Genomic DNA, 23,460 nt, shown 5'->3' with positions numbered 1-23,460 from the left:
TCACAGCAGCACCACCATTTTTCACTGTCAGGAAGACCTTCTTCTTCTGAAAATTGCATCTAAATTGTTAGTTTTATGACAAATTTACCACAACATGCACCTTTCAAAAAGTTCCTCCTTTGTTATTATTTTTTTTATTCTTGGGGACACCAAGATGTCTTTAAGTAAATGTGAAACAGTCCTTTGAGTTCTCCTTGTGAAGTGTCTGGGAACTCTTCCATGGAGGCCATTTTTGCCCAGTCTTTTTAAAAGTGTTGAAACATGAGCACTGATTTTAAATTGTTGTTTGAGATCTTTTTTTCCTAACCTGACCAGCCAGCTTGATAATGTGTAGCACCCTTTGTTCTGCACATTATTAGTCTGGGACTGCTCCCATCGAATCCGCTTAGGGAAAGGAGCAGAAATCTTCAAGCTGATTGGGTGAAGCCACACCAACGGTTGGTTTTAGCCAATAACGGTATCAAACTAAAATGATAAATGATGTGATAACGAAACCACAAGAAGGTACGCTAGTCAAGGCACGTCTTGCTATTCTATTACCAAAAAAGAAATTATGTATTCTGACCAAACAGATGTGATGCAGATGTGATACAGATGTTACGCGTGCGTCTTCCTGCCCTGCCTTGTTCATGTTATTTCATCTGCAGGGCTCGGCTCTTGCTTTCGTTGTCCCGCCTTAAACCACAACACTGCAACGTGATTGGCCCGAACTGTTTTTGGTTTGGTCACAAACGGTTGAGGCTCAAGCGGTACAAGATGAATTCCTGTGTCCCTGATCACCTCCAGACCAGTACAATCAAAAAAGAAAAAAAAATCACTGAAACATTCAAAGGCTACAATTACACTTGATTAAAAAAAGAAGGTCTGTCTCAAATATTCCATAAATATCTTGATGATGAATAAGACATTGTGAAAAATAGTCTAGGAACTTAAAACATTAATTAAACCATTCGGAAGGTGTGCGTTATATCTCATTTTACCTGCATTTGAACATGACGATGGGATTGTGATGATTTGGGTTCCCTTTGCTCCATTGGAATCAGTGGAACCATAAATTCTGCTCTCTACTTGAAAATCCTGCAGGAGAATGACCCGGTCATCAGGGATCTTGTCCAGTGTCAAAGTCCCAGACTTTGCTTCCAATCCTGTTCTTCTTGCTTGGAATAAACTTTTCCTCCCATTGAGACCAAAGAGATTACAAAATTACCTTCTTTAAATTTCAAAACCCTTTTTAAAGGAGCATAGCACAAGTTCCAGAACTTTTGCAGATGTCTGCCCCTTCTGGCGACAAGGTGAGACAACACCAGTGTTGTGCACGTCCATGGGAGAAGAGAAGCATCTGCTGCTGTGACTGCATGGGTCTTTTGTGTGAGGCGTAATCTCTCCTGAGGTAAGGAAGCTATAAACATTTAAGCTAGCCTGAGCTCTCTCGCTAATGCATCGATTATGGTGGAGAATAAGAGCACGCAGCACGTCACGCCCAGAGGATACAACCCAAATAACTCTCTCATTAACTGAAATAGAGGATAACTCAACTCGAAGGGGCGCATATGAGAAATAAAATACATAATATTTAACTTCAAAACTTGTGCAATGCACCTTTAAGTTTTGGATTTACAATAATTTACACATTGCTTCCCTACAGAAAATCAAACACACTATGCTTCTGAGCTTTCTGTGTCTCTGCTCTGTCTTCTCTAAGCCCCAGTGGGTGGAGACAGATGAGCGTTCACACTGAGCCTGGTTCTGGTTCTGCTGGAGGTTCTCCTCCCTGTTAAAGGGGAGTTTTCTTCTCCACTGTCGCTTCATGCATGCTCAGTATGAGGGATTGCTGCAAAGCCATCAACAATGCAGACGACTGTCCACTGTGGCTCTACGCTCTTTCAGGAGGAGTGAATGCTGCTTGGAGAGACTTGATGCAACCTGCTGGGTTTCCTTAGAGAGGAAACTTTCTCACCAACCTGGAGGATCTGATGGAGTCTGACTTTATAAAGAGCCTTTAGATGATATGCATCATGAATTGGCACTATATAAATAAAATTGAATTGAATTTAACTATTTTAGTCAAAATAATAAATGAAAGATTTTAAAAATCACGATATAATGTTTCTTCTTGAAATTTATTGGCGGTTGGCAAAAACTTTAGGTGAGCATTGCAGCTTCCAACTGGTAAAGAGTGTGGACCACATGACAAAAAAAAACCTAAAACAAACAAACAAACAAACAAACAAACAACAACACTATATCCTATTATACAACTTACTCTGTTTCAAAAAATCAAATATAGCCTGATATCCTCTGCTTCCCGATTCCTTTTTTCAGCAAATCAACAATATCAAATTCCATTTTCATATTACTAAGTTTCCTAATTAACTTGTTTCTCTGAATCAAATAATTCCTATTTAAAAATAACATGTTCTACTGTCTCATCTTCCCCCCAGTCACGTTTCCCTGTCTGATGCTTCCCTATCAAAAATAATGATCTATTCAATCCAGTGTGTTCTATTCTAAGTCGTGAAATAATTATCTTCTCTCCTGTTTCTTTCTGTTGTTCTCATTTGTTCAATTCTGTTTTGGATTTTAGAAAACCACCTTCCTTTCTTCTTCTTTTCTTCTTCCCATAATGATATAATGTTTGTACAGAAGAAGGGCAATTAAAAAATAAATAAAATAAAAGTCTATTTAATTCTGACTTTTTTCTCAGAATTCTGAGAAATTGAATGGACTTCTTTAATGAGCCTAATCCTCTTCCGTATGTTCTAGAATTTTTTTTTTGGTTCGCGAGACGAAAACTCTCGAATCAAGCGGCGGGCGGCGCTAGGACCCGGCGTCCTGCTGTCTTCAGGAAGAGGGTGTTGGCTCCGGCAGCCGGCGGCGGCGGAGGAGGAGGAGGAGGAAGAGGAGGAGGGGAGAGCGGGGAGGGACTGCCGAGGTGCCGCCTGCTGACAGCGGCGTGAGCGATGCGAGTAAAGGGCTGAGGAGGACAGAGGAGAGGAGCGCAGCCAGCAGAAAACATCTTGTTCCAGCGGCGAGAACCAGAGAGAACCAGAGCGCGGAGAGCCATGTCGGTCTTAGCTCTGCAAGAATATGAGTTTGAGAGGCAGTTCAACGAGGAGGAAGCCATCCGCTGGATGCAGGAGAACTGGTAAGCCTTGCCCCCTCCGCCTCGTCTTTAATCCCGCCTCACGGTCACCGGGACCGGCGGCGGGACGCGGATCCTAGCTCGGTGAGCTGCTGCTGAATTATCGCCGTGCAGCAGCAGCAGCAGCAGCTGCAGCGTAAAGCTTTGCTCGCCGGGATTAAAGCTCGCCGTGTCCGGTTATATCATGCTTCCTGCCGCCATCCGAGCGGCGAAAGGAAGCAGAAAACCACACAAAGGCCTCTAGAGGAGCAGACTGCTGCACTTCCAGCTGCAGCTCTCTGGGCATCCTTCACAGGGAGCGTTTGTCCTTGACGTGCTGCGGTTATTCCCCCATCATCATCATCATCATCATCATCATCATCATGGTGGTGGTGTTGGTAAGGTCATCCATCCTCCAGCCGCCTGTTTGTTAAGCCAAGCCTGGCGCTGATGGGCCTCATCGTTGAGGAGCATCTGAACCCCAGACACCACCTTCCCAGGCTTCTGCTGCAGAAAATCAAAGCATCGGTCGTTGTTTACATCAGTGTTCATGCAGCAAGCCGGGGCCCTGCTCGCTCTTTTATTAGAAAAATAAAATATATTTACTCAAGACTTGGTGCAATCAACTGGGTTCCCTTAGATAGGATTTTTTTTTTTTTTTTACCAATCTGTAAAATCTGACCCAATCTGCATAACCTGAATTTGACGTTGTAAAGTGCCTTCAGATGACACGTTTCATGAACTGGCGCTATATAAATAAAACTGAATTGAATTGAATTTATCATCACCCTGTACGAGACACGCAGACGTTTGTTTATGGCTGGGATGATTCAGGATATAAAAGTGAGGAGATGTCTGGAGCAGAGCTGAATAAAGCTAATAGAAAAGAAGAAAAAGTAACATTTGTTAAAGCCTTGGTTCTCAAACTGTGGTGCATGTGCCACCAGTGGTACCAGGGCTGCCTTTTAGTGGTACGAAGGGATTTATTAGTGATTTATTAGATGGTAAGGAAGCCTGGAGTCGGCGTGTTCTCCGTAGGCATGTGTGGGTTCTCTCCGGGTACTCTGGCTTCCTCCCACAGTCCAAAAACATGAATGTCAGGTTCACTGGCCTCTCTAAATTGGCCTTAGGCCTGAGTGCCTGGTTGTGTGTCTCTGTGATGGACTGACGACATGTCCTGGGTGCACCTCACCTCTCGCCCAATGACAGCTGGAGATAGGCACTAATTATTATTATTATTATTATTATTATTATTATTATTATTATGGCTATTAAGGCAAAGCACTGTCCTTATGAAGCAGGAGGACTCCTCTCTCTGTTAGCTTCGTCTGCACCTGAATACCCGAGTCACCACAGCGCAAAATTCGTCTATCCAAGATGCACATGTACTGGGGACATTTTAGGACATTCTCTGCAAAGTCAAAGTCTTTTAAAACTAAAAGATTCTGAATAAATAAATGATAAAGCTGTGTGAGTGGAGATGTGTGATAAAATCCACTTGCTACAGATAAAAGACAGCATAATATTTAATGTCACATCTGAGAGTTTTGTAAACACAGTATTTACTGAGGTGGCACGCAATTACTGAGGACCTTAGCTGCTTAATGCACTCTTCTCAATTTCTATTTAATGAATAATGAGTTAACATCACAACATTTTGTAAAAGTTATATATGTGTGAAAGAGATATAAGATGTGACCATCTGGATGGTCTTTGTTGAGTTAAAATTCTACTTTTTTTGTACTCCAGTAGGCTGTGTTTCAGCCGTTTTACACATTTGTCTACAGCTATAAGTACTGTCGGTTATTATGCATCTCATTTCCCTGCCTGGCAGACCATTACTTTAGAAGAAAACACATGTATGGGACTGTTTGCACAAGGCGTTGTCCATCAGGCGTTGCACAACCTGCAGCATTAATAATCACTGATGTTCAGCTGTCAGTTTTGTCCCAACCAGGGGTGACCAAGAAATAAGTCCAAGCAAAACTGAACGAGTCATGACTAAAGTTAGCACAGTAAGGAAGCGGCAGGGTTTGTGGAATAAAGCAGCGTGTGTGTGTGTGTGAGGAGAGGTTGTTCATTTAAAGTCTGCCTGGTATAACTGAGAGGTGAGAGGAGAAAAGAGTCACATTTCAAACAGATTCTGGCTGAGCAGAGCTCCTGAAGCGTTGGTTTGGACAGGTCTGTCCTTATTCATTAAAACGTGTGTGTGTGTGTGTGTGTGTGTGTGTGTGTGTGTGTGTGTGTGTGTGTGTGTGTGTGTGTGTGTGTGTGTGTGTGAAATGGAGAGAGACAGGCGAGGCTAGCTCTGTGCTGGAGCTGTCCATTCCCTGGTACTGACAGCTGACCAATCACGGCCATCTTCAGATGTCTGCTGACAGAGCAACAACCAATCAGGTTGCAGCTGATCTGTGCCCACCGTTGTGCGCGTTCCCGTGAGTAGGAAGTTGGATGCCAGAGAGCAGGCCGGTGCACATGGCCCCCCACAGGCAGCGGCAGCCGAAAAATCAGACTAACCAGAGTTTAGAATCGACACACAGAGACATTTTTATCACTGTATGAAATAAATGTAAAGGCACGTGTTTTCTGAAAATTAGTCAGTAAAGCTGATGTTGGAAACACTCAGAAACGGCTCTGATTTCAGCTCGTCCAGGACTTACTGTTGTTTTTGCTTCAGCTCCATTCAACACATTAAACAAACCTCAAAGCTGTTCTGACGCATACCTCCAACCGTTTTAGTGAAACTATTTTGTTTTTCTTTCTTGTCAAGTCGGATTCAAATCAGTGACTGACAGCATCTGCAAAAAGCCACCAGACGACATATTTAACTGTTCAACTGTTCAACATTTGACCTTGCGTCGGCTTTTGGTCCCATTTTAGAAAATTTATTTTTGTATTTTTCTTTTTCGGGGACTTTAAATAGCGTTTGAAGCTCTTAAGCTCTAGCCAGACTTAAATTGCACATGGAAATGTTAATTAGATATTATATTAACTTGGTTTGGAAGCACAAATACATACAACGCAGTGCAAACAGTAATTATAAGTCAAGTCTTTAAATTTCTTTATGCTTTAAGCTTGACTGGCCCTGACTGCAAACCGACTGACATCCCAGCTGATTGAGAACATAACTGAATAAGAACTGTGTCTATTTATTATTTTTTAAATGACATTGCTTCATTTTTTTTGTATTTTAATCACAAGTTGAAAAATATAAATAAATAAATTAGAATGAGGTATATAATGTTTGACACATTTGTACCATTTAAACATAGAAGGCCAAAGTAGATTATTAAGATGTTGTCTTATAGACCAGCACACATCTAATATTGTTATTTAAACATGTTTTCTAACCATTCCTAGGTAAAATCTTTGATTGTGTTTATATTCAAGCCTCACATCCAACCTGTAGACACCTAGACCTGTGTCAGGCAGGTCTGAGCGAAGGTGATGAGCTCCCACTGGAGTGGTTTCTGGCAGCTCGGCATCGTAAAACAGGCTGTTAGGGAAGAGGAGGAGGTAAATATGGGTCGCGCTGCCATGCAGCAGTAGCATTGTAACCCCCCCCCCCCGCTGCAGCCGCTTGTAGATGTTTGATCAGACCTGATGCTGCGAATGAACTCGAGGTCATTCGTTCGAAACAGATCGATACGTGAAACAGACGGCAGTGAGGGAATGAACTGATAAGATGTCACATTTCGATATAAAAAGCTCCCCAAATATTTATTGTTTGTCAGTACTTGCTCTTATCACTGTTTCCCTGCTATTTCAGGAGATCCAGCATCATGTTGCACCTTGGTCATCAGAGTCGTTGCATAACCACAATCTGGTGCACATCAGTTAGGAGCTATTGGTCTTAAGAACCGCTTCTTTAACACCTCAATCGTATAACTCTAAGGTATTTTTGCATCAGCGCTAAATGACTAAAAGTAATGATGTTTTGACATTTGTAAATCATACACACGTGGGTTCAAACTACTAAAAATATCTATAAAAGTGAGTAAACGTCAGAAAATTCATTATAGCTTTATTTCCGTTTATGTAAATGCATTGAGAGCACTGCTCCTGTTATTCTGGACAAAAGGAAAAAACATGGACGCTCGCGCAAAATCCTTTGTTAAATGTACAAATACAGCAAAGCAAGTCACATTTTACCGAAAAATCTTTATCTTTTTTAAGCTGTGCTGAACTGTTGGACTGAGCATGAAGCCTTAAGCAGTAGGTGGTGATTGTTGCTCGTTTAGCCATGTGGTCACTGCTGTTAAAACACTAACACCGTTCTACACTGGCCTTTCTACATAGAAACGTCCCGTCTCATGATCACTGAAAAGTTGTATGTAGAACTGCCAAAAACAGTCAAAGTGCAAGATTTTACTCAATGTTACTGCGAGTAGCAGCCATAATTAATGTTAGGTATGGTGCTGTTGCACCGACTTGTAATTCTGACTTTAGTGGAAGTTCCAGTTGAGATTTCCGACTACCGAGGACAAATGAAACGCAGCATAAGAGCATTTCCTCATCAGCATAAGCCAACATGACCTATTTAAATATTTTCTGTATTCGAACTGATCCACCATCACTAGTTCGATAAATATTCCCAACATCATAGTATGAGAAACATCCTCTTACTATGATGCTTGTGCCACTGCGCTTCACAGTCTAAGGTGGGTTTATTAGAATTAATATTGCTGTTTTGCCCAATAACCAATTTTTATCAATGTGTGCAGGGTTTCTCCCAGTGTAGTAGAAGCCTGCCAGATGTTGAGCTATTTCTCTTTAGGCCCGTCAGTATGTTCTTTGTTTTCTGCTAATTGGAGCACTGATGTTAGGTAACTTTAGATCTTCTCCGATCACCCTGCAGCTGATTGTTGGTGTTATATTGCCGTATGACTATTACTACCTTCTAGTAAATTTCTTGCTGTTCAGCATTATAATTTCTCAGTGATTGATCTGCTTATTGATGCTGAGCTGTGACTATTTGAACACAACCCTATTTATGTTATTTATGCTGTTCTTAACGGCATTTCTCCTCAGAATGTACAGATGACAGTGTGTGTTGCTAAGCTTTAAGAGAAAACAGAAACTGGGATAAAAATCTTTAGTTATCATAGTTAATGGACCTGACTTGATGCGATGTAGTGGTGGTAAATGGCTTTACTGGAACTGGAACTGTTTCAGATCTTGTCTTGCTTCCACTGTCAGCACACAGCAGTTTCAGCATTCCAGGTTACCAGAGCATAATGATAAGCAGACAAAGAGCAGTATGCTCATGATGCCAGAGATAAAACCTGCTGAGGTTTAACTTGATCACCTCCAGTCTGTATTAATACATGATGACCTGATAGAGCTGATATGATTGCTCTCCTACCTCAAATCTTTGAATCTTTTACATTTACAGTTTCCAAAAGCCTGATTTTTCCAGCTGTGAGGCAACATCTGCATCACGCTGACTCACTCTGCTTCCCCCAGACGTCACCATCCCTCATTAGCATGCAGGTTGTTCAAAATGTGGTTTTGAAAGGCTCTCACAGTGCTGACTGCTTCCCTCAGGTCTTTGCACCTATGATGAATCCCTGGATGCTGTTGCCTGACGACTGATAACAGGAGAGTCCCAAAAATACATCAGAGAGGATGAAGAATGAGCATTGTTATGATCTGAATTTTAATTTCCACAGTTGAAAAATACAATTCAATTCAGTTCGGTTCAATTTTAGTTACATAGCACCAATTTGCAACACATGTCATCTCAAGGCTCTTTCCAAAGTCAGACTCCATCAGATCCTCCAGGTTGGTGAGAAAGTTTCCTCTCTAAGGAAACCCAGCAGGTTGCATCAAGTCTCTCCAAGCAGCATTCACTCCTCCTGAAAGAGCGTAAAGCCACAGTGGACAGTCGTCTGCATTGTTGATGGCTTTGCAGCAATCCCTCATACTGAGCATGCATGAAGCGACAGTGGAGAGGAAAACTCCCCTTTAACAGGGAGGAGAACCTCCAGCAGAACCAGAACCAGGCTCAGTGTGAACGCTCATCTGCCTCCACCCACTGGGGCTTAGAGAAGACAGAGCAGAGACACAGAAAGCACAGAAGCTCACATTGACCCAGGAGTACTTTCTATGCTAGATGGTAATAAAGGATGATCTGCCTCCCCTGATGATGTCACAGCTAACAGAACGCCAGACCAGGTATACCTTCTATGAAGAGAAAAATGACAGAGAACAAAACATACACATGACCAAACTGTACGGCACAAAATAAATCCCTATTTTTGTTTGCCTTATGTATGGTTCAACTTCACTTTTGTTGACAAAAGAGCGCCACATTTCTCTGTGTTTACAGTCTGGCCGATTTCTGCTGTCATTGCGGGATTTCGTTAGATTTCATGTGCTTTCAGTAACGACATTTCATTAGATTTCAGTAATAGGTATTTTAAGGCATTATGAACCAAGAGTAAAATATGAATACATTTTACTTCAATTTAAGTTGTATGAAATAAAATATTTATTGATTTATTCACATAGCTCATCAAATTGACTAATATTTGTTGATATTTAAACAACACTTACATTAAGTGTCACTTTCTCTCCACCTAACACCAATGGACAACATTATGTTGATCTGTCACATAAAATCCCCATATAATACATTAACGTTTATGCATATGGGTCAAAATAAATTCATAATTTTGTGTGCAGTTTGTTTTAGATGTTGTTTCTTGTGATGATAAGCTTGTAAGTAAAGCTATTATTTCTGCTCAGTTTTGCAGCACTTGGTGATGTTGATGAATGTTGACCATGTTAACCCAGGATCCACCTCAGGCTTGGCTTTAGCTCCGATGCTCTCTTCTCCATCGTCGTCTTTGAGGCCAGAAATAGAGAAGTGGGCTCAGGAATTAAGGTCTGCCTCAAGTATCGCTGCACTCTGCTGTCAGTGTCACATTTTATTTGGACTGGCCAAGAAAGGTTTGGTTTGAAGTAAAGAAAGAGAGAGAGGTCAAACTAGTATTTGTGTTTGTTTATTCCCGATGCATGGCGGTGAAATAGAGATTAGAGACGGTGGCTGTGTTGCTGATCTGTAGTCAGATCCAGAGATGTTAAGTTATAGGTAAAGTTGTCCATTGTAAGCAGGATTTGTGGCTGTATGTGAATGCTGGAAAACAGGTTATTCATAAACTGCAGGGACACGTCTGCATCTCTGTGTTGTTTTGTGACCTCCATTTCAGCGACTGTCTTTGTAACCAGTCTACGGTTACAGGGGTTTACAGAATGCAGCTGAATTCACATCCTTTTGCAGGCACGGGCATATCCATAACCGATTCTGTAACAACACGCTCTGGGGAGACAGCTCATTGTGACGGCCATGCTGGCTCATCCTCAGCCTGAAAACAGAATTACATAATAGCTCAAATCTCCTCGGCCAGCTAATACAGATCCAAGTTACCCGGCAGGTTTGCCAGCAGCTTTAAACAACTATGTCAGTGGGGGAGGGGAGTAGCCGAAGCATCAGCCTCCTTCTTATGCTTTGTACTGTCAGGGACTTTCACAAGCTGCCAGAATCTTCTCTGCATTTTTATTTGTCCTTACAGCCATTTACGGCTCGTTTAGATTTGCTAACCCCACTAGAATTTGGCTGGATTCATTTGAAGATAGACTAATTAACCTTCTTCAGCCTGATGTAACTTCTGCTTCATTTATCATTGAGCTGTAATGTAGAGATTTGATTTGTTGGACTGAAGTCCTCTGATGATGCCGTTACAACACAAGCACAGTGTAGCCCTGATCCGCCTCTCTGGTGGCAGATGCCAGGGATGTTTTCATGTTTACCTTGCATGTCAACATTTTCTGCTGTAGAACGATGTGACGAAATTAGAGTGCCTGATTTATGACCTCTAAAGTGCAGATTACACGATTTGTGCTTGGAAAACGTCAAATTTTTGTTTATCCCAATACTTTCATTGTCGTGCTGCTGCCCAACCCTTCCACCTCTGCAGGCTTTCCAACATGCAGAAAGCAAGAAAACTCTGCTGATGCCAGTACTCCTCCGTGCTGATCTCTCCTAAAGAGCTCTGACGGCGTAGTTTTTCGGTTGTGCTGCCTCGGGCCTCTTTGACAAACCGCCAATTCAAGCTTATTGCCACAACCTCTAATGCACACATATTTAGTCGTGTAGTCAGCATTTCAGCGGGAGAAGCCATGCTTTCAATGTCTCTATTTGGTTTTTTTTTATGATTGCATTAAAATGAATCAGGGTTTCTTCATTGGCTAGGTGAGAGGACATATAAGACAAAAGTCAGAGAATAATAAAAACACAATCAAAACAATATTTCTTATTTCTTTTACCCAACATTCACAGTAACTGTTCCTTTGACAAAATTGGCAAATAATCACAATCTCTACAACTTTCCCTTTTCAAATGTGTTTGTGCTTTCAGCTCACAATTTCTATTGCGGGGGTTAAGAGACCTAACAAACCAGCACTCTCCAGAGTGACTCAGTGCTGAGCGCAGTGTGTCTGTAATCCTCCACAGGGCTTAAAAAAAACCTACAAAACCTGTAGTTTGATGAAATTCTGACATGATCCAGATTGACACAAACATGCAACTAGAGATCCGATACCCGTATCGGATAGCGGCTCCGATATTGACAGATTAGCTGGATTGCATATCGGATGACTGATGCCAATCCAGCATTCCGATCCGGTCATTTCTTTTTTTATTATTAATATCGTACACAGTAATGTGTTAACAGTTACGGCGATCTAGTCACTTCTATTCCATGTTTGTAACGGCGGCTGCCGACAGCAGCTAGTGATGAGCAAACACAGAGCAACATGGAGCAAATGTCGGACCGAGCCAAGTCGGCTATTTGGAAACATTTCAAACTTGATACGCCAACAAGTCCGACTGCAACATGCAGCATCTGTAATACGTTGCGAGGAGGGTGATACGGTTGGTAAACGCAACACCACAAACTTAAATAAGCGCTTCCAAAAGCACCATGCTAAACAGTACGCAGAACTATTTTTAATAATGTTTCTTTCAAGCCTGATAACTTCACTCACATGACAAGGAACACGGTTCATTCATTCAACAGTAGTATTTGATCGCTATCGGGTATCGGCAGATACGCTTAGCCCAGGTATCGTATTGGATTGGATCGCGAAAAAAATGGATCGGTGCATCTCTAGCTGCGACACCAGAATGTTAGCGAGCTGCGCAGTGATTTTGCAGTTTTTACTTCTTTCCAGAAAATAGCTACAGAAACTCTAAAAGTCTGTCTACAGTTATCTTCGACACAACATGTTTGACTATTTAAAGTTAAAATCAAGCAGCATTGAAACGCTCTCCTTCATGTGACTCGGACATGAAGAAATAATTGAGTAGCACCTGAAGCTAAGAGGTTAAGATAAGCAACCTAATCTATTAGCAGGCATTTTTGTTTACCAATAGAAGACAGAACAGTACAATCTACTACAAAAGAAAGCATTTTCTTACCAGGTTAACTTTATGTTCACAAACAACAGCTGCGGTCTGGCTGTTTACTCCCTGCTCGAGCTGTCTGAAATGGCTACAGCAGGAACTGTGCTGGCTCCTCATACTTTAACACGAATGTCTGAATGATGTTATAATCCTAAGGCTAAAAGCCTTTCCAACAAAAAGACAGAAATAAATACATCCTCTTCACCTATATAGTTACATTGAGCCCACCAATGTAGATACATAGATAAACTCGTTCATTCCATTTTCTGTCACCAGAAAGCAGCAGCACATCCCTTCACTGCAGATGTGTCGCAGGACCCAGCCGACATATCATCATCCATATTTGGTACTTACAATTTAGAAGAGAATCAAGTCAATCTAAAGTGTAAAGATTAAAGAATGTTTCATAATATTTCTAGTCTCATTGTCTCTAAAACAGGAATCTTAATCTATGTTAAAAAACTGCATGTATCTGTGAAGGCACAGAGGAAAGTGTAGAATTCAGTCACCCTTCTGCCTTTAATAAGTTATTTTCAGAGACTGCATCGCGACCGGCAGTGTTAGCCCCTCATCATAGCGTCATCCTGATGTGACGGGGCGTACTGGTGCGATATTTCTCACCTTCTGCACGCCGTGGAGCTGAGAGACAAAGCTGGGACCCGAGAGCAGCAGGAACAAAGTCCTCACTGACGTTCAAACTTATTCTGGGACAATCAACACCGCCTCTCAAGAGGTTTTTCTTCTAGTGTCAGAGGGCGTATAAATACATGTTGTCATCCAAGTTGAAAAGACAGGTAGAAACTTTCCTAAAACAGGGAGATTATATCCACAGAAAGGTGGTAAAGGTGGGTGCTCATGATGCTGGTGAGGAGAAAAGTGTGGTAGAGTCCTGTGGCTGTAGCTGGTGCTTCAGGGCTGTGACTGAAATATAACAGCAGTGCCATCTCAAACCCTTTAGGTTTATTTTTTGCCTTTTTAATTTTTTCTGACAGCAGGATGAACAATCTTCTAAATATACCACAGCCAAGCGGTTTATTTCACTCAACCTGTTCTCATGTCAAACAATCAAAGGCAAGACAGGGAAGTTTTATGATCAGCTGTTAAAAATCTAAATTATTTTAACACCAAACCCTCTTCTGATGACCCACAGCTAATTGATGTGATTTTAATTGTATTTTAGATATTAAAGGTAGAGTCAGCGATTTTTCTGGAAGTTTCCCCAAGTCCCTTTTTGAATAACTGCAGGAGATCATCTTCCCTTCCCGTCTGCTCTTCAGGGGGATCGCATCAAAAAAATCTCCCAAATCCACTCTGGTCTTATTTCTTTCTACCGAGGCCTTCCTCTTCTTCTCATAAACTTGTACACTGTTTGCTTCTTGCGACTCAAGGTGTACGGTGAGAGCAGCGGAGCTACAATGAACGGCTAACACCAAAGCTAGCCGCTAAGCTAACAGCTAAGCTAACCAGATACATAAACACTAGAAGTGCGCAGCCAGCAAGCAGAAACTAACAAGGAACGAGCACGCACACTGGCGTTACGTGAGCGCGTCAGAATGATTGACATCAGGGACAACCAATAAATAAGAAAAAACCTCGGAGCCCGAGGGACGGGGGGGGAGGGACGGGGGGAGCAGGAACTAATCTCTGACCAATCCCTGCTCTTTAGACTGAGCGGCTGGGATTGGTCAGAGTTTTTACAGGCCTGCAACTCCCACAGAGATAAAAAATGTTTAACCTCCTTTTTCTGAATACTAATGCCATATTCCCACTGCAGCTCTTGATGCTCAATTCAGATTTTTTGTTGAAATCTGATTTCTTTGAGGTAGCCGTTCATACTACTATTAAATGTGACCGGCACCAGACCGTAAAGCAACCCGCATATGCAGATAACAGAAGGTTTGCAGAAGTAATGGTGAATGTAATTGTTTCTAGATGTGTTCAATAAAGTTTTGTTTAATACAAAAACAATGAAAAAACTTAGATACCAGCCGGCATCTCTCCTTGTTATTAGTTGAAAGCTGTAACAATAAGACCACATCATAGTAAGATGAAGGAAGGTAAGAAGAAAGCAGCACAGCTGTTAACAAAAGTCTATTATGGAGCTGCTACTGCTGTGTGTGGATGTGTAGTGAGAGACAGGACAGTGACGTGAAAAACGGATAAATGAGACATAATCATCTGATACGTATCCATATTAGTACCACACATGGAAGTGGTACAAATCAGATTTTTAGGGGGGTGAAACGATCAGAATTGGGCCGATCTGGGTTACATATGTGTAAAAAGATGGGATTTGGGTCACATATCCCTGCAGTGTGAATGTAGCCATAAAGTATTTACTACTGTCAGGATGGAAGGACCATTTTACCCAGTATAACAAAAAGAACAGGATTACCAACTATAGCTTTAAGTCGCTGGTGAGGACTCTCTTCTGAGGTTAATCTGAGGTTTAACCTGACAGGCAGTTCATTCAGTGAGAAACGTACAGTAAGGTCTGAACTGTGGGATTGAACCCTTAGCAAATTAAAAATCCTTACATTGTATTTGATTTAATATATGTTGTTACAGAATAGTAAAATATGACCCAAAATATGATTTCATGACCTGAATTAAATGACTAGAATTGCACCATGAAGATGATGGCCACCTAGCATCTCCTGTAGAAAAGATGAATGTATGGCTCTAATGTTTCTCTCTACAATCACTCTGATGTTCAGCTATAACTGTGTTGACAAAGTTTAGACAGAGAGCTCAGACCAGCTCAGCTCTGCTTTCATGGTGCATCACCCAGGCACCTGAGGTTTTTACCTTTTGTAAAGAAATAAAAATAAAAAACCTCCACTGGGAGGCAGGAATGTTTTATAACAGCCTGGCAGAGACTGAAGAATAGCTTTAAGTTGTTGCTTCCTTTTTTTTGTTGGATACTTGACTTTAAATTGTCAATTTTAACAGCTTTTATTTAGTATTTTTTTATCATCTTTACTTATTTCTGGTTCATTTTTCTCATCAATAACCAAATTGTGTCTCCTCAGCCCATCTAGCCAACATTATTCCTGTTTCTGTTCTTTGGCTTCGTTTTATTTGAGGCAAAGTATTTGTGTTTCTCTCTATGCACGTTGGAAGAGTTTTATTAAAAAAAAAAAAGAGCATTGATTGATTTGATTCATTAAAATCTCATTTTAATCTAGAATCCTCTAAAATGATGGGTTTTCTGTGCTGTTGGGCTCCGCTGTGAAGTTAATAAACGTGCCTTTGTGTGACTTCTTCTGTCACAAATAGTTTTGTCCTTTTATAAATCATCCGGGCTTACCTGGAGAAGAAAATATTTACGCTACCAGGAGATTTCTGCCTCTGGATACAGAAGTGAAAGCTCCATCTCTGGGTGCACATGAATGCCTCGTGCTGTGTTTGTGTGCTCAGGATCTGACTATATGTAGAAGGACTCAGTGTACTCAACAAATTAAAGCTGAGGCTACATAACCACGCTTACCTTTGACTTCTGGCCTTGGACGGCATTTCCCTGAAGCAGAATGCTGAGATTGTTCCTCCTCTGCTGTGCGGGCAGCTTCAGGCCAGGATGCAGGCCACTGTCTGCTGTCTTGCTGATCTGTTCCTCTCCCTGTGTGGTTGGCCGAGGAACAACGATGTCATTCTCTCCTCCTTTTGACTTTCACCGTGCTGCTTTTTCCTCGCTTCTGCAGAAGGAGCCCGCATCAGTTCACGGGCTTCCTGCGAGCGCTCCGCCTGTACACATCTGTCCTTCCTACTAACAGAAAAAGGTGTCTTTGGTTTTTATTGGACCCTCAATCCTGTTGGAAATAAGTCAAACGAGTGTGTTTGAAGGTTTTTCCTGAAGAAATGAACCGATAATATTTTGATTTAACTGGTTGGTGCCTGTAGGGTGAAGGAGAAAGTCCACAGTATCGGATTGACACAAATCCAGGTGGTGGTTCTGGGATTAAATGGCACAAAAACAAATAATGCGGATGGAATTTCTATTATTTTATAAATGCAAAAGACCTGGTATCCTGGTAGCTCCTTAAATGTTTCTTTATTCTAAAATTGTGTTTTTCCTGCAGCATAATTCCTCAGCAGCTCCATATAAAAGCGTTCATAGTTGGTGTTTTAATCAGATTAAGGTTGTGGTCTCATTTGCAGGATTAAGGGAAAATGATCCCAGACTGAGAGTAAACTGCAACATCCGTGACATAAACCATCGAATGCAAAGATTTTTAGTGTCTCGTGTTTTGACTTAATATTATTTTTAGGGGATTGAGCTGATCTAAGTTTGCATTTTCTTTGCTGTTCTCAGAATCCAGCCCTGTGCTGCGAGATTTTAGGTTGTTGAATGTTTCAACACAAGACTTTCCTCCTCATGTGGCAAAGCACTGATCTCAAGACTGAAAGCATTTAGCGACATTTACTGCTGGACTCAGATAATAATAATAATAATAATAATAATAATAATAATAATTAAATTCAGTCTAGATGTAGTTTGTGCTTTAATTAACAGCTTTGTGTGTTGTGTGTTTATGATCTGGATTTTGCACTTTATGTTGGTTCCATAATGCGTCATATTTCTCTGTTACTTGAACAATAAGACCCGACATGAGCCGCGTGTTTGCCTTGGCTCTGAGACAGTAAGCGGTGAGTGTGAAAGGTTTCCTCAGCATCTCTTTTTGCGTTCTGACAGGAAGAAGTCGTTCCTGTTCTCGGCGCTCTACGCTGCCTGCATCCTGGGTGGCCGCCATGTCATGAAGCAAAGGGAGAAGTTTGAGCTGAGGAAACCGCTGGTGCTTTGGTCTCTCACGCTTGCCGTGTTCAGGTAAGACGTCGAAGCCGAGGCCACGAAGCCTTATGAAGGTTTTCAGCAAATGTTTTCATGTTTTGTCCCATTACAACCACACATTTAGATGTTTCTCGTTTGGATTCAATGAGACAGAGCAATGAATAATCTCAGACGGAAAATGATACGTGGTTTTGAACAGAAAAAAATCTTTAGAGAACCTTAGAGAACAACCAGCATCATGAAGACCAAGGAACTTAGCATAAATGTTCTGGTTTAGATTAAAGCTGGGTCAGGCTCTACAACAATATCCTAGGCTTTGAACATCTCCCAGAGCTCTGATTAGTCCATCATCTGGATGGAGCACCTGCAGAGGCATGAGAGCGGGGTGAAGGTTCACCTTCCAATGAGACCAAAAGGTACAAGGCAATGGTTTGTGCCAAAGCGTATTCATGTGCCTAAGTGGTCCAGTCAAAGTCTGCACCAAGTTAAACTCCAGTTGTGAACCTTGAGATTTTAAAATAGCAAAAAAGAATGAGAGCATTTCCCTCATTGGCCAAAGTTTAAAACCTCCAATCTGTGGGATTTTCTTATCGGAGGATTTTATTGTAGATGATGAGAATCAGCAGAGCTGCAGTCTGCAAGAACGTCTCACCTTTGGTTGTAAAAAAATTAATGATCTGAATCAAAACAAAAGCTCCACCCTGAGAAAAGACTGAAACTCACCAACCTGAAGCCTTTTCTGACTGGAGGATTTGTTCTTTGCTTCTTTGGTTCTGGCTGGACGTGAGAAACAGCTGGAGGCTTGCAGCTAGAGACGGCCATGTCTCATTTTCATTCAACTTTATGCACAACTTTGTCTGGCTTTTTAAAATCTTAATATCATAAAGTGGGTTTCTGTAAGGTGACTAATTATGTAACAAAAAAAACAGTCAAAATCAATTAATTTGTAAGGCGCTGCATACTTAATGTGTATAAACTGTGTACAGCTACTTTTATCTACATCAAAGTAACATTATTGTTATTATTCATTAACTCCTCATCATCTGTGTTCCTGCAGTATCTTCGGCGCCATCCGCACCGGGAGCTACATGACGTTCATCCTGATGACCAAAGGGCTGAAACAGTCGGTCTGTGACCAGAGTTTCTACAACGGCCCAGTCAGCAAGTTCTGGGCTTACGCCTTCGTGCTCAGCAAAGCACCTGAACTGGGTGAGTCAGGATGTGCCGTGGACACGTGTGATGCTTTCTGCTGGATGGGTGGGGTACAGAGACACACACTGAGAGACCAGAACCCTCTGACCGGATCAGAAAGAGTTCTGATCCACATCCACATGAGTTCATCTCTTCTGGTTCTGGCTGTGGCACACCTGAGATAAACCATTCCTTTTAATCTGCTCACATAACTTCATCTGTTGGAAGTGAATGCTGTTGGATCCCTTCATTTTTCTAGCTGAAGTTATAAATAAAATAAATCACAGCTCAGACAGTTGCAGCCCCAGATTCCTCCACAAATGTTCTTCACTGAACCTCTGACTCTGAATAATGATCTAAGTTTGGTCTAAACCATATAAGGGTGTAACAATATATCGATCCACATCAATGTATCGATTAAATGATTAATGATCCAATTACATCGATGCTAAATAAAAATATGGATCCATATCATCATTTTTAATATGCACCTTTATCTTTGAAACCCACAAAGCATGAGACTAAAATGAGCAGGGACCAATTATTATTATTATTATTATTATTATTATTATTATTATTATTATTATTATTATTATATTTTTTTTACCCCGCCTCTCGCCCGGTGAACGCTGGAGATAGGCACCAGCAACCCCCGCGACCCCATGAGGGATAAAGCGGTTTGGAAAATGGATGGATGGATGGATATTTTTTTTATTATTTAAATGCCTGCTGATCCAATCTGTATAATCTGATTGAATTTGACTTTGGAAAGTGCCTTCAGATCACATGTATCATGGTGCTATATAAATAAAATTTAATTTAATTGAATTAGAAATAAAATGGTCAGATCATATTTTTTTGTGAGTTAAAACCAATGTATATAATTGTGGTAGTTGAGCAGATGATATCGCATCATTTCAATCCATCGATCGGAAATCGCAACAAATTTTGTGATATCGGCAAATATCGTATCGTCATCTAAACAAATCGATATAACATCGTATCGTGAAAAAGCTGCTGATTTACACCCCAACTAAACCATGAAGAAAAAAACTGGTGCAGCTCTTGCAGATGCTGTAGATGCACCTGGTGGAAGAGCACATGAGGGGTGGAGTGTGCACGTTACTAGTGTGCACGATTGGAGAATTGGGACATTACAGGTTATGTCATCAAGTTGAGCCTCTGTGTTATAACTGGGACACCAAAAATGACGAGACCGTCACAGTTTTTGACATCTTTACTGCTAAAATGATAAAAATTGCAACAAACAATCATTTTGAAGGGAAAGAACATTTGAGAGGATTGGGCCGAGCAGAGCAGGTATTGCCACAAATGAAAAAATAAATAGTATTGTTAAAACATATACCCAAAATAAATCTAAACTACGTAATAAAAAACTATGTGCCTTTCAATAATGATAGAACCTTGTTGTGACATTGTTTTATTTTGATACAGAAAATTAGTAAATACTATTAAATTTATATTTTGATATTATTTCATAACTATTTGATAATTAAATTAATAAAAATCGCTAAAGTTAATTTTACGTGAGGTTTTTGTTTTTTTTACACACAATAAACTAAACATGCATAAATAAATTACCGTTTTTTGTTTTTGTTTTTTAAGGAAAAACATTTTGTTTCCAAAGTTCTGTTTATTTAACTGTTTTCTATTTATGTCCAGATAAAATGATTTGGTGGCTGAGTAAAAATAAGTGGATATGAGTCAATAGGAATATTTAACTAGATTCAGTTGAGCCCAAGTCTGCTTTTCAGTAAAAGAAGCTGAATGTTTGCGTTCCTATGTAGCATTAAATTAAAGCAAAAGCAATGAACATAGTAAAAGAAAAATCATTAGCATTTTACCTGAAGTCCAATCAAATCAATTTATTTGTGGCACAAAGAATTTGACTTTAGTTCTACTTTTTCTTTTTCTAAAGGAAGACATTTCAAATTTAAATATCTAAAAGAGTTAGGGTTAAATTAGTTTGTAAAAGTGTAAATTTAAAACCGGACTTTAAAGGGCCCCCAGGTCAGACTTTGTCCCCTCTGGCTGTAAGGCGTGAATACTTTTCGCCGTATCTCATCCTGAGATTTCTGCATATCTGAATATTATGAATATGACTGACGATCTCCTGTCCTGCCTGCAGGCGACACGCTCTTCATCGTGCTGAGGAAACAGAAGCTCATCTTCCTCCACTGGTACCACCACATCACCGTGCTGCTCTACTCCTGGTACTCCTACAAGGACATGGTGGCAGGCGGCGGGTGGTTCATGACCATGAACTACCTGGTCCACGCCGTCATGTACTCCTACTACGCCCTGCGAGCCGCCGGCTTCAAGCTGTCGCGCAACTTCGCCATGTTCATCACGCTGACCCAGATCACCCAGATGCTGATGGGCTGCCTGGTCAACTACCTGGTGTACTCGTGGATGCAGCAGGGCCAGGAGTGTCCATCCCACATGCAGAACATTGTGTGGTCCTCGCTGATGTACCTCAGCTACTTCGTGCTCTTTGTCCAGTTCTTTTTTGAGGCCTACGTTGGCAAGTCCAAGTCATCGGCCAAGACCGACGTTAAGAAGAGCGAGTAGAGGAAATGCCAACAGTATGGGATGCAGGGAGATGATTTATTAAAAGGGATTTGGAAATGAAGAGCAGGGACCAGTGACATGAGGGAGGATTGGGCTGGGATGAGAGAAATGCGTCATGGAGTCTGGGGACACGGGGGGCTATGGATGGGGGTGGGCGGGCTGTGTGTGCGTGAGGTTTACTACTTAATGTGAAGACCCAAAACAAGAGGTGATGTCTCCCTTGAAGGATACCAAGGAAGTAGCTCCACCATGACCAAAATCCATCAGGAGTCATTCACCTGAACTCTACAACGTACCCTTATCAATTCACACTTTTAAACTCCTGAAATATAACAAAAAACGAGTTCAGTCTAAAACTTTTACAACAATAAAACCATCAGAGTAATCGCTTACTTCTCCCAGAGGCTATTTTATTTATTACTGACAAAAAACCCCCACAAAAAAACAAGGTACACCTAAAGATTAGATGGCGTCTGCTTTAATGCGAGCCGTCTGAGTTTCTGTCCGTTTGTTGTCTGTGTTTGTTGTTTGGCTTTAATCCGAGGACGAAAAACGTCTGAGACACCGGTGAGCAAATGAAGCTGAAGTTCTAGCAGTTGATGTGAAGCGATGTGGCGGCGGTGGAGGTGGGGTGGGGGGGGGTGACTTTCTCAGGCGAACGCGTTGTTAAATAACATGCATATCAAGATAAAGTAGAAATGTTTAACATCTGCTCCTGTTTACAGCGTGGCTGGTTTCCTTCCACAACAGTCGCTAATGACAAAACAATCAAAGCGGGAATGACAGAATGAAGCGGGGCTTACGGACTGAAGCTGACGCCTGGCTGGGTTGGGAAAGAGAAGCTGACCGGGTCCTGCTTCACCTCCTGTCTTGACTTTGCAGATGTTTGGGAATGCACTGATTTCCAGACCCTTCTCTGTATTACAGGGTCTTTACCGGTGAGGAACACCAGTCTGTTGGACACTGAAACCGTAGATGGAGTACAAACATATTTATGTTTAGCAAAAAAATTATAAAAAAAAAATGAAGAAAAATAAACATGCAAATTGTCAAAAATCTGCTGTATTGATAAACAAGTATGTATACTTAATTGTGTCTGTTGTGCTATTGTGCATTTGCACTATATCAATGTCAGAAAACAGTTGTTGCTGAAAAACCCCAATGTATGAACAGAGTGAAAAATGTGACACGCTTGTGGTGTTTTCTTTTGTCTGTGCCATCATGGCGTCACACGTACATAACCCGTTTCTTGGTGCTGAAAGTAAAACAAACGATGAGTTTAAATGCAGTCTGTCCAGTTTCTCCTACCAGGATATTTCAAAAAACCAGTTGGGCGTTATCTTTCAGATGCCTTTCTGTTGATGAGTGATGATCAGGAATGGCCACCGACGGATGACCCGAAAATCAGATTAAAGTCTCAGATTTGAGTCCTAGCAGGACCATACACGTACGATTGTGTTCAGCAGAACGGGTTTCAGCTCTCTCCCTCTGTTGATGAGTTATGATTTAGGCGTTAGTTCACTGCCAAAAGGGAACTAAAAGTAAGTTAAAAAAAATTTAAATGAGTGTATTAGTCCTTGATTTGAGCAGGTAAGTAAGATTATCTGCCTATTAAATAAGGTTTTTGCACTTAGAATAAGAACAATTCATCCCTATCATCTTATTTCTAGTGCAGTATATCTAATTATCTTATTTTAGGGGTCAAAATACACATTCCATTTGGTAGATAATCTTATTTGACTGCTCAAATCAAGAACACTTATTTCAAGAAAATGTTACTCATTTTTAGTTACGTTCTTGCAGTGTTGGATGTATTTAGCCGGTCATAGTTTAAGCACTAAATCCACTTTGATTCTCTTTATTCAAGCCTAATGGCTTTATCCAGAAACCGAAAAATACATTTGACTAGTACCTGAATTTATGAATTTTCTTTTTAGTCAACAAGAAGAAATGTATATCTTGTGCTAGAGAGTAACAATAAGTTTTTATAAGTAACCTAACCTACAATATAACTTCAGATTTTCATTACCCTTTCCTCTACATTCAGCAATAGAAGAATTAAGCAAAAAGAGACATTGCGCCTGCATCATTCAAGGTGTTGACATTTTAATTTTTGCTCTTTATATTGTAGATATTGTATCCCAATACATTAACTTTCTCAAACAATTTTAAGATAAATAAAACTGTCATCTATCTCTTGGTACTAACACGATGCTTTCATATTCACCCAACCTGGAAATTTCTTTAAATTCTTCAGCATTCAGCCTGAACTAAACAAACATTGTCACATTTGATGGC

At 40.9% G+C, this 23,460-nt stretch overlaps 1 protein-coding gene across 1 annotated transcript; it reads left to right on the top strand.

Annotated features, from left to right (window-relative positions):
• Nucleotides 1-2,894: 2,894 nt before the first annotated feature.
• Nucleotides 2,895-22,446, top strand: elovl6 (ELOVL fatty acid elongase 6). Its single transcript, XM_012876937.3, has 4 exons — nt 2,895-3,145; nt 17,284-17,415; nt 18,437-18,588; nt 20,720-22,446. The coding sequence occupies exons 1-4, from the start codon at nt 3,063-3,065 to the stop codon at nt 21,160-21,162; spliced, it is 810 nt and encodes a 269-aa protein (XP_012732391.1). The 5' UTR covers nt 2,895-3,062; the 3' UTR covers nt 21,163-22,446.
• The last annotated feature ends 1,014 nt before the right edge of the window (nt 22,447-23,460 follow it).

The sequence above is a fragment of the Fundulus heteroclitus genome, chromosome 23, assembly GCF_011125445.2.
Source record: "Fundulus heteroclitus isolate FHET01 chromosome 23, MU-UCD_Fhet_4.1, whole genome shotgun sequence".
Lineage (NCBI taxonomy): Eukaryota > Metazoa > Chordata > Actinopteri > Cyprinodontiformes > Fundulidae > Fundulus > Fundulus heteroclitus.
The sequence above is the reverse complement of the archived record's forward strand: the minus strand, read 5'-3'. Positions and strand labels throughout refer to the sequence as shown.

Coding starts and splice junctions, on each gene's coding strand:
- elovl6 (XM_012876937.3), top strand. CDS start 3,063: ATGTCGGTCTTAGCTCTGCAAGAATATGAGTTTGAGAGGCAGTTCAAC. Junction 3,146..17,283: donor CGCTGGATGCAGGAGAACTG/GTAAGCCTTGCC, acceptor GCGTTCTGACAG/GAAGAAGTCGTTCCTGTTCT. Junction 18,589..20,719: donor CAGCAAAGCACCTGAACTGG/GTGAGTCAGGAT, acceptor TCCTGCCTGCAG/GCGACACGCTCTTCATCGTG.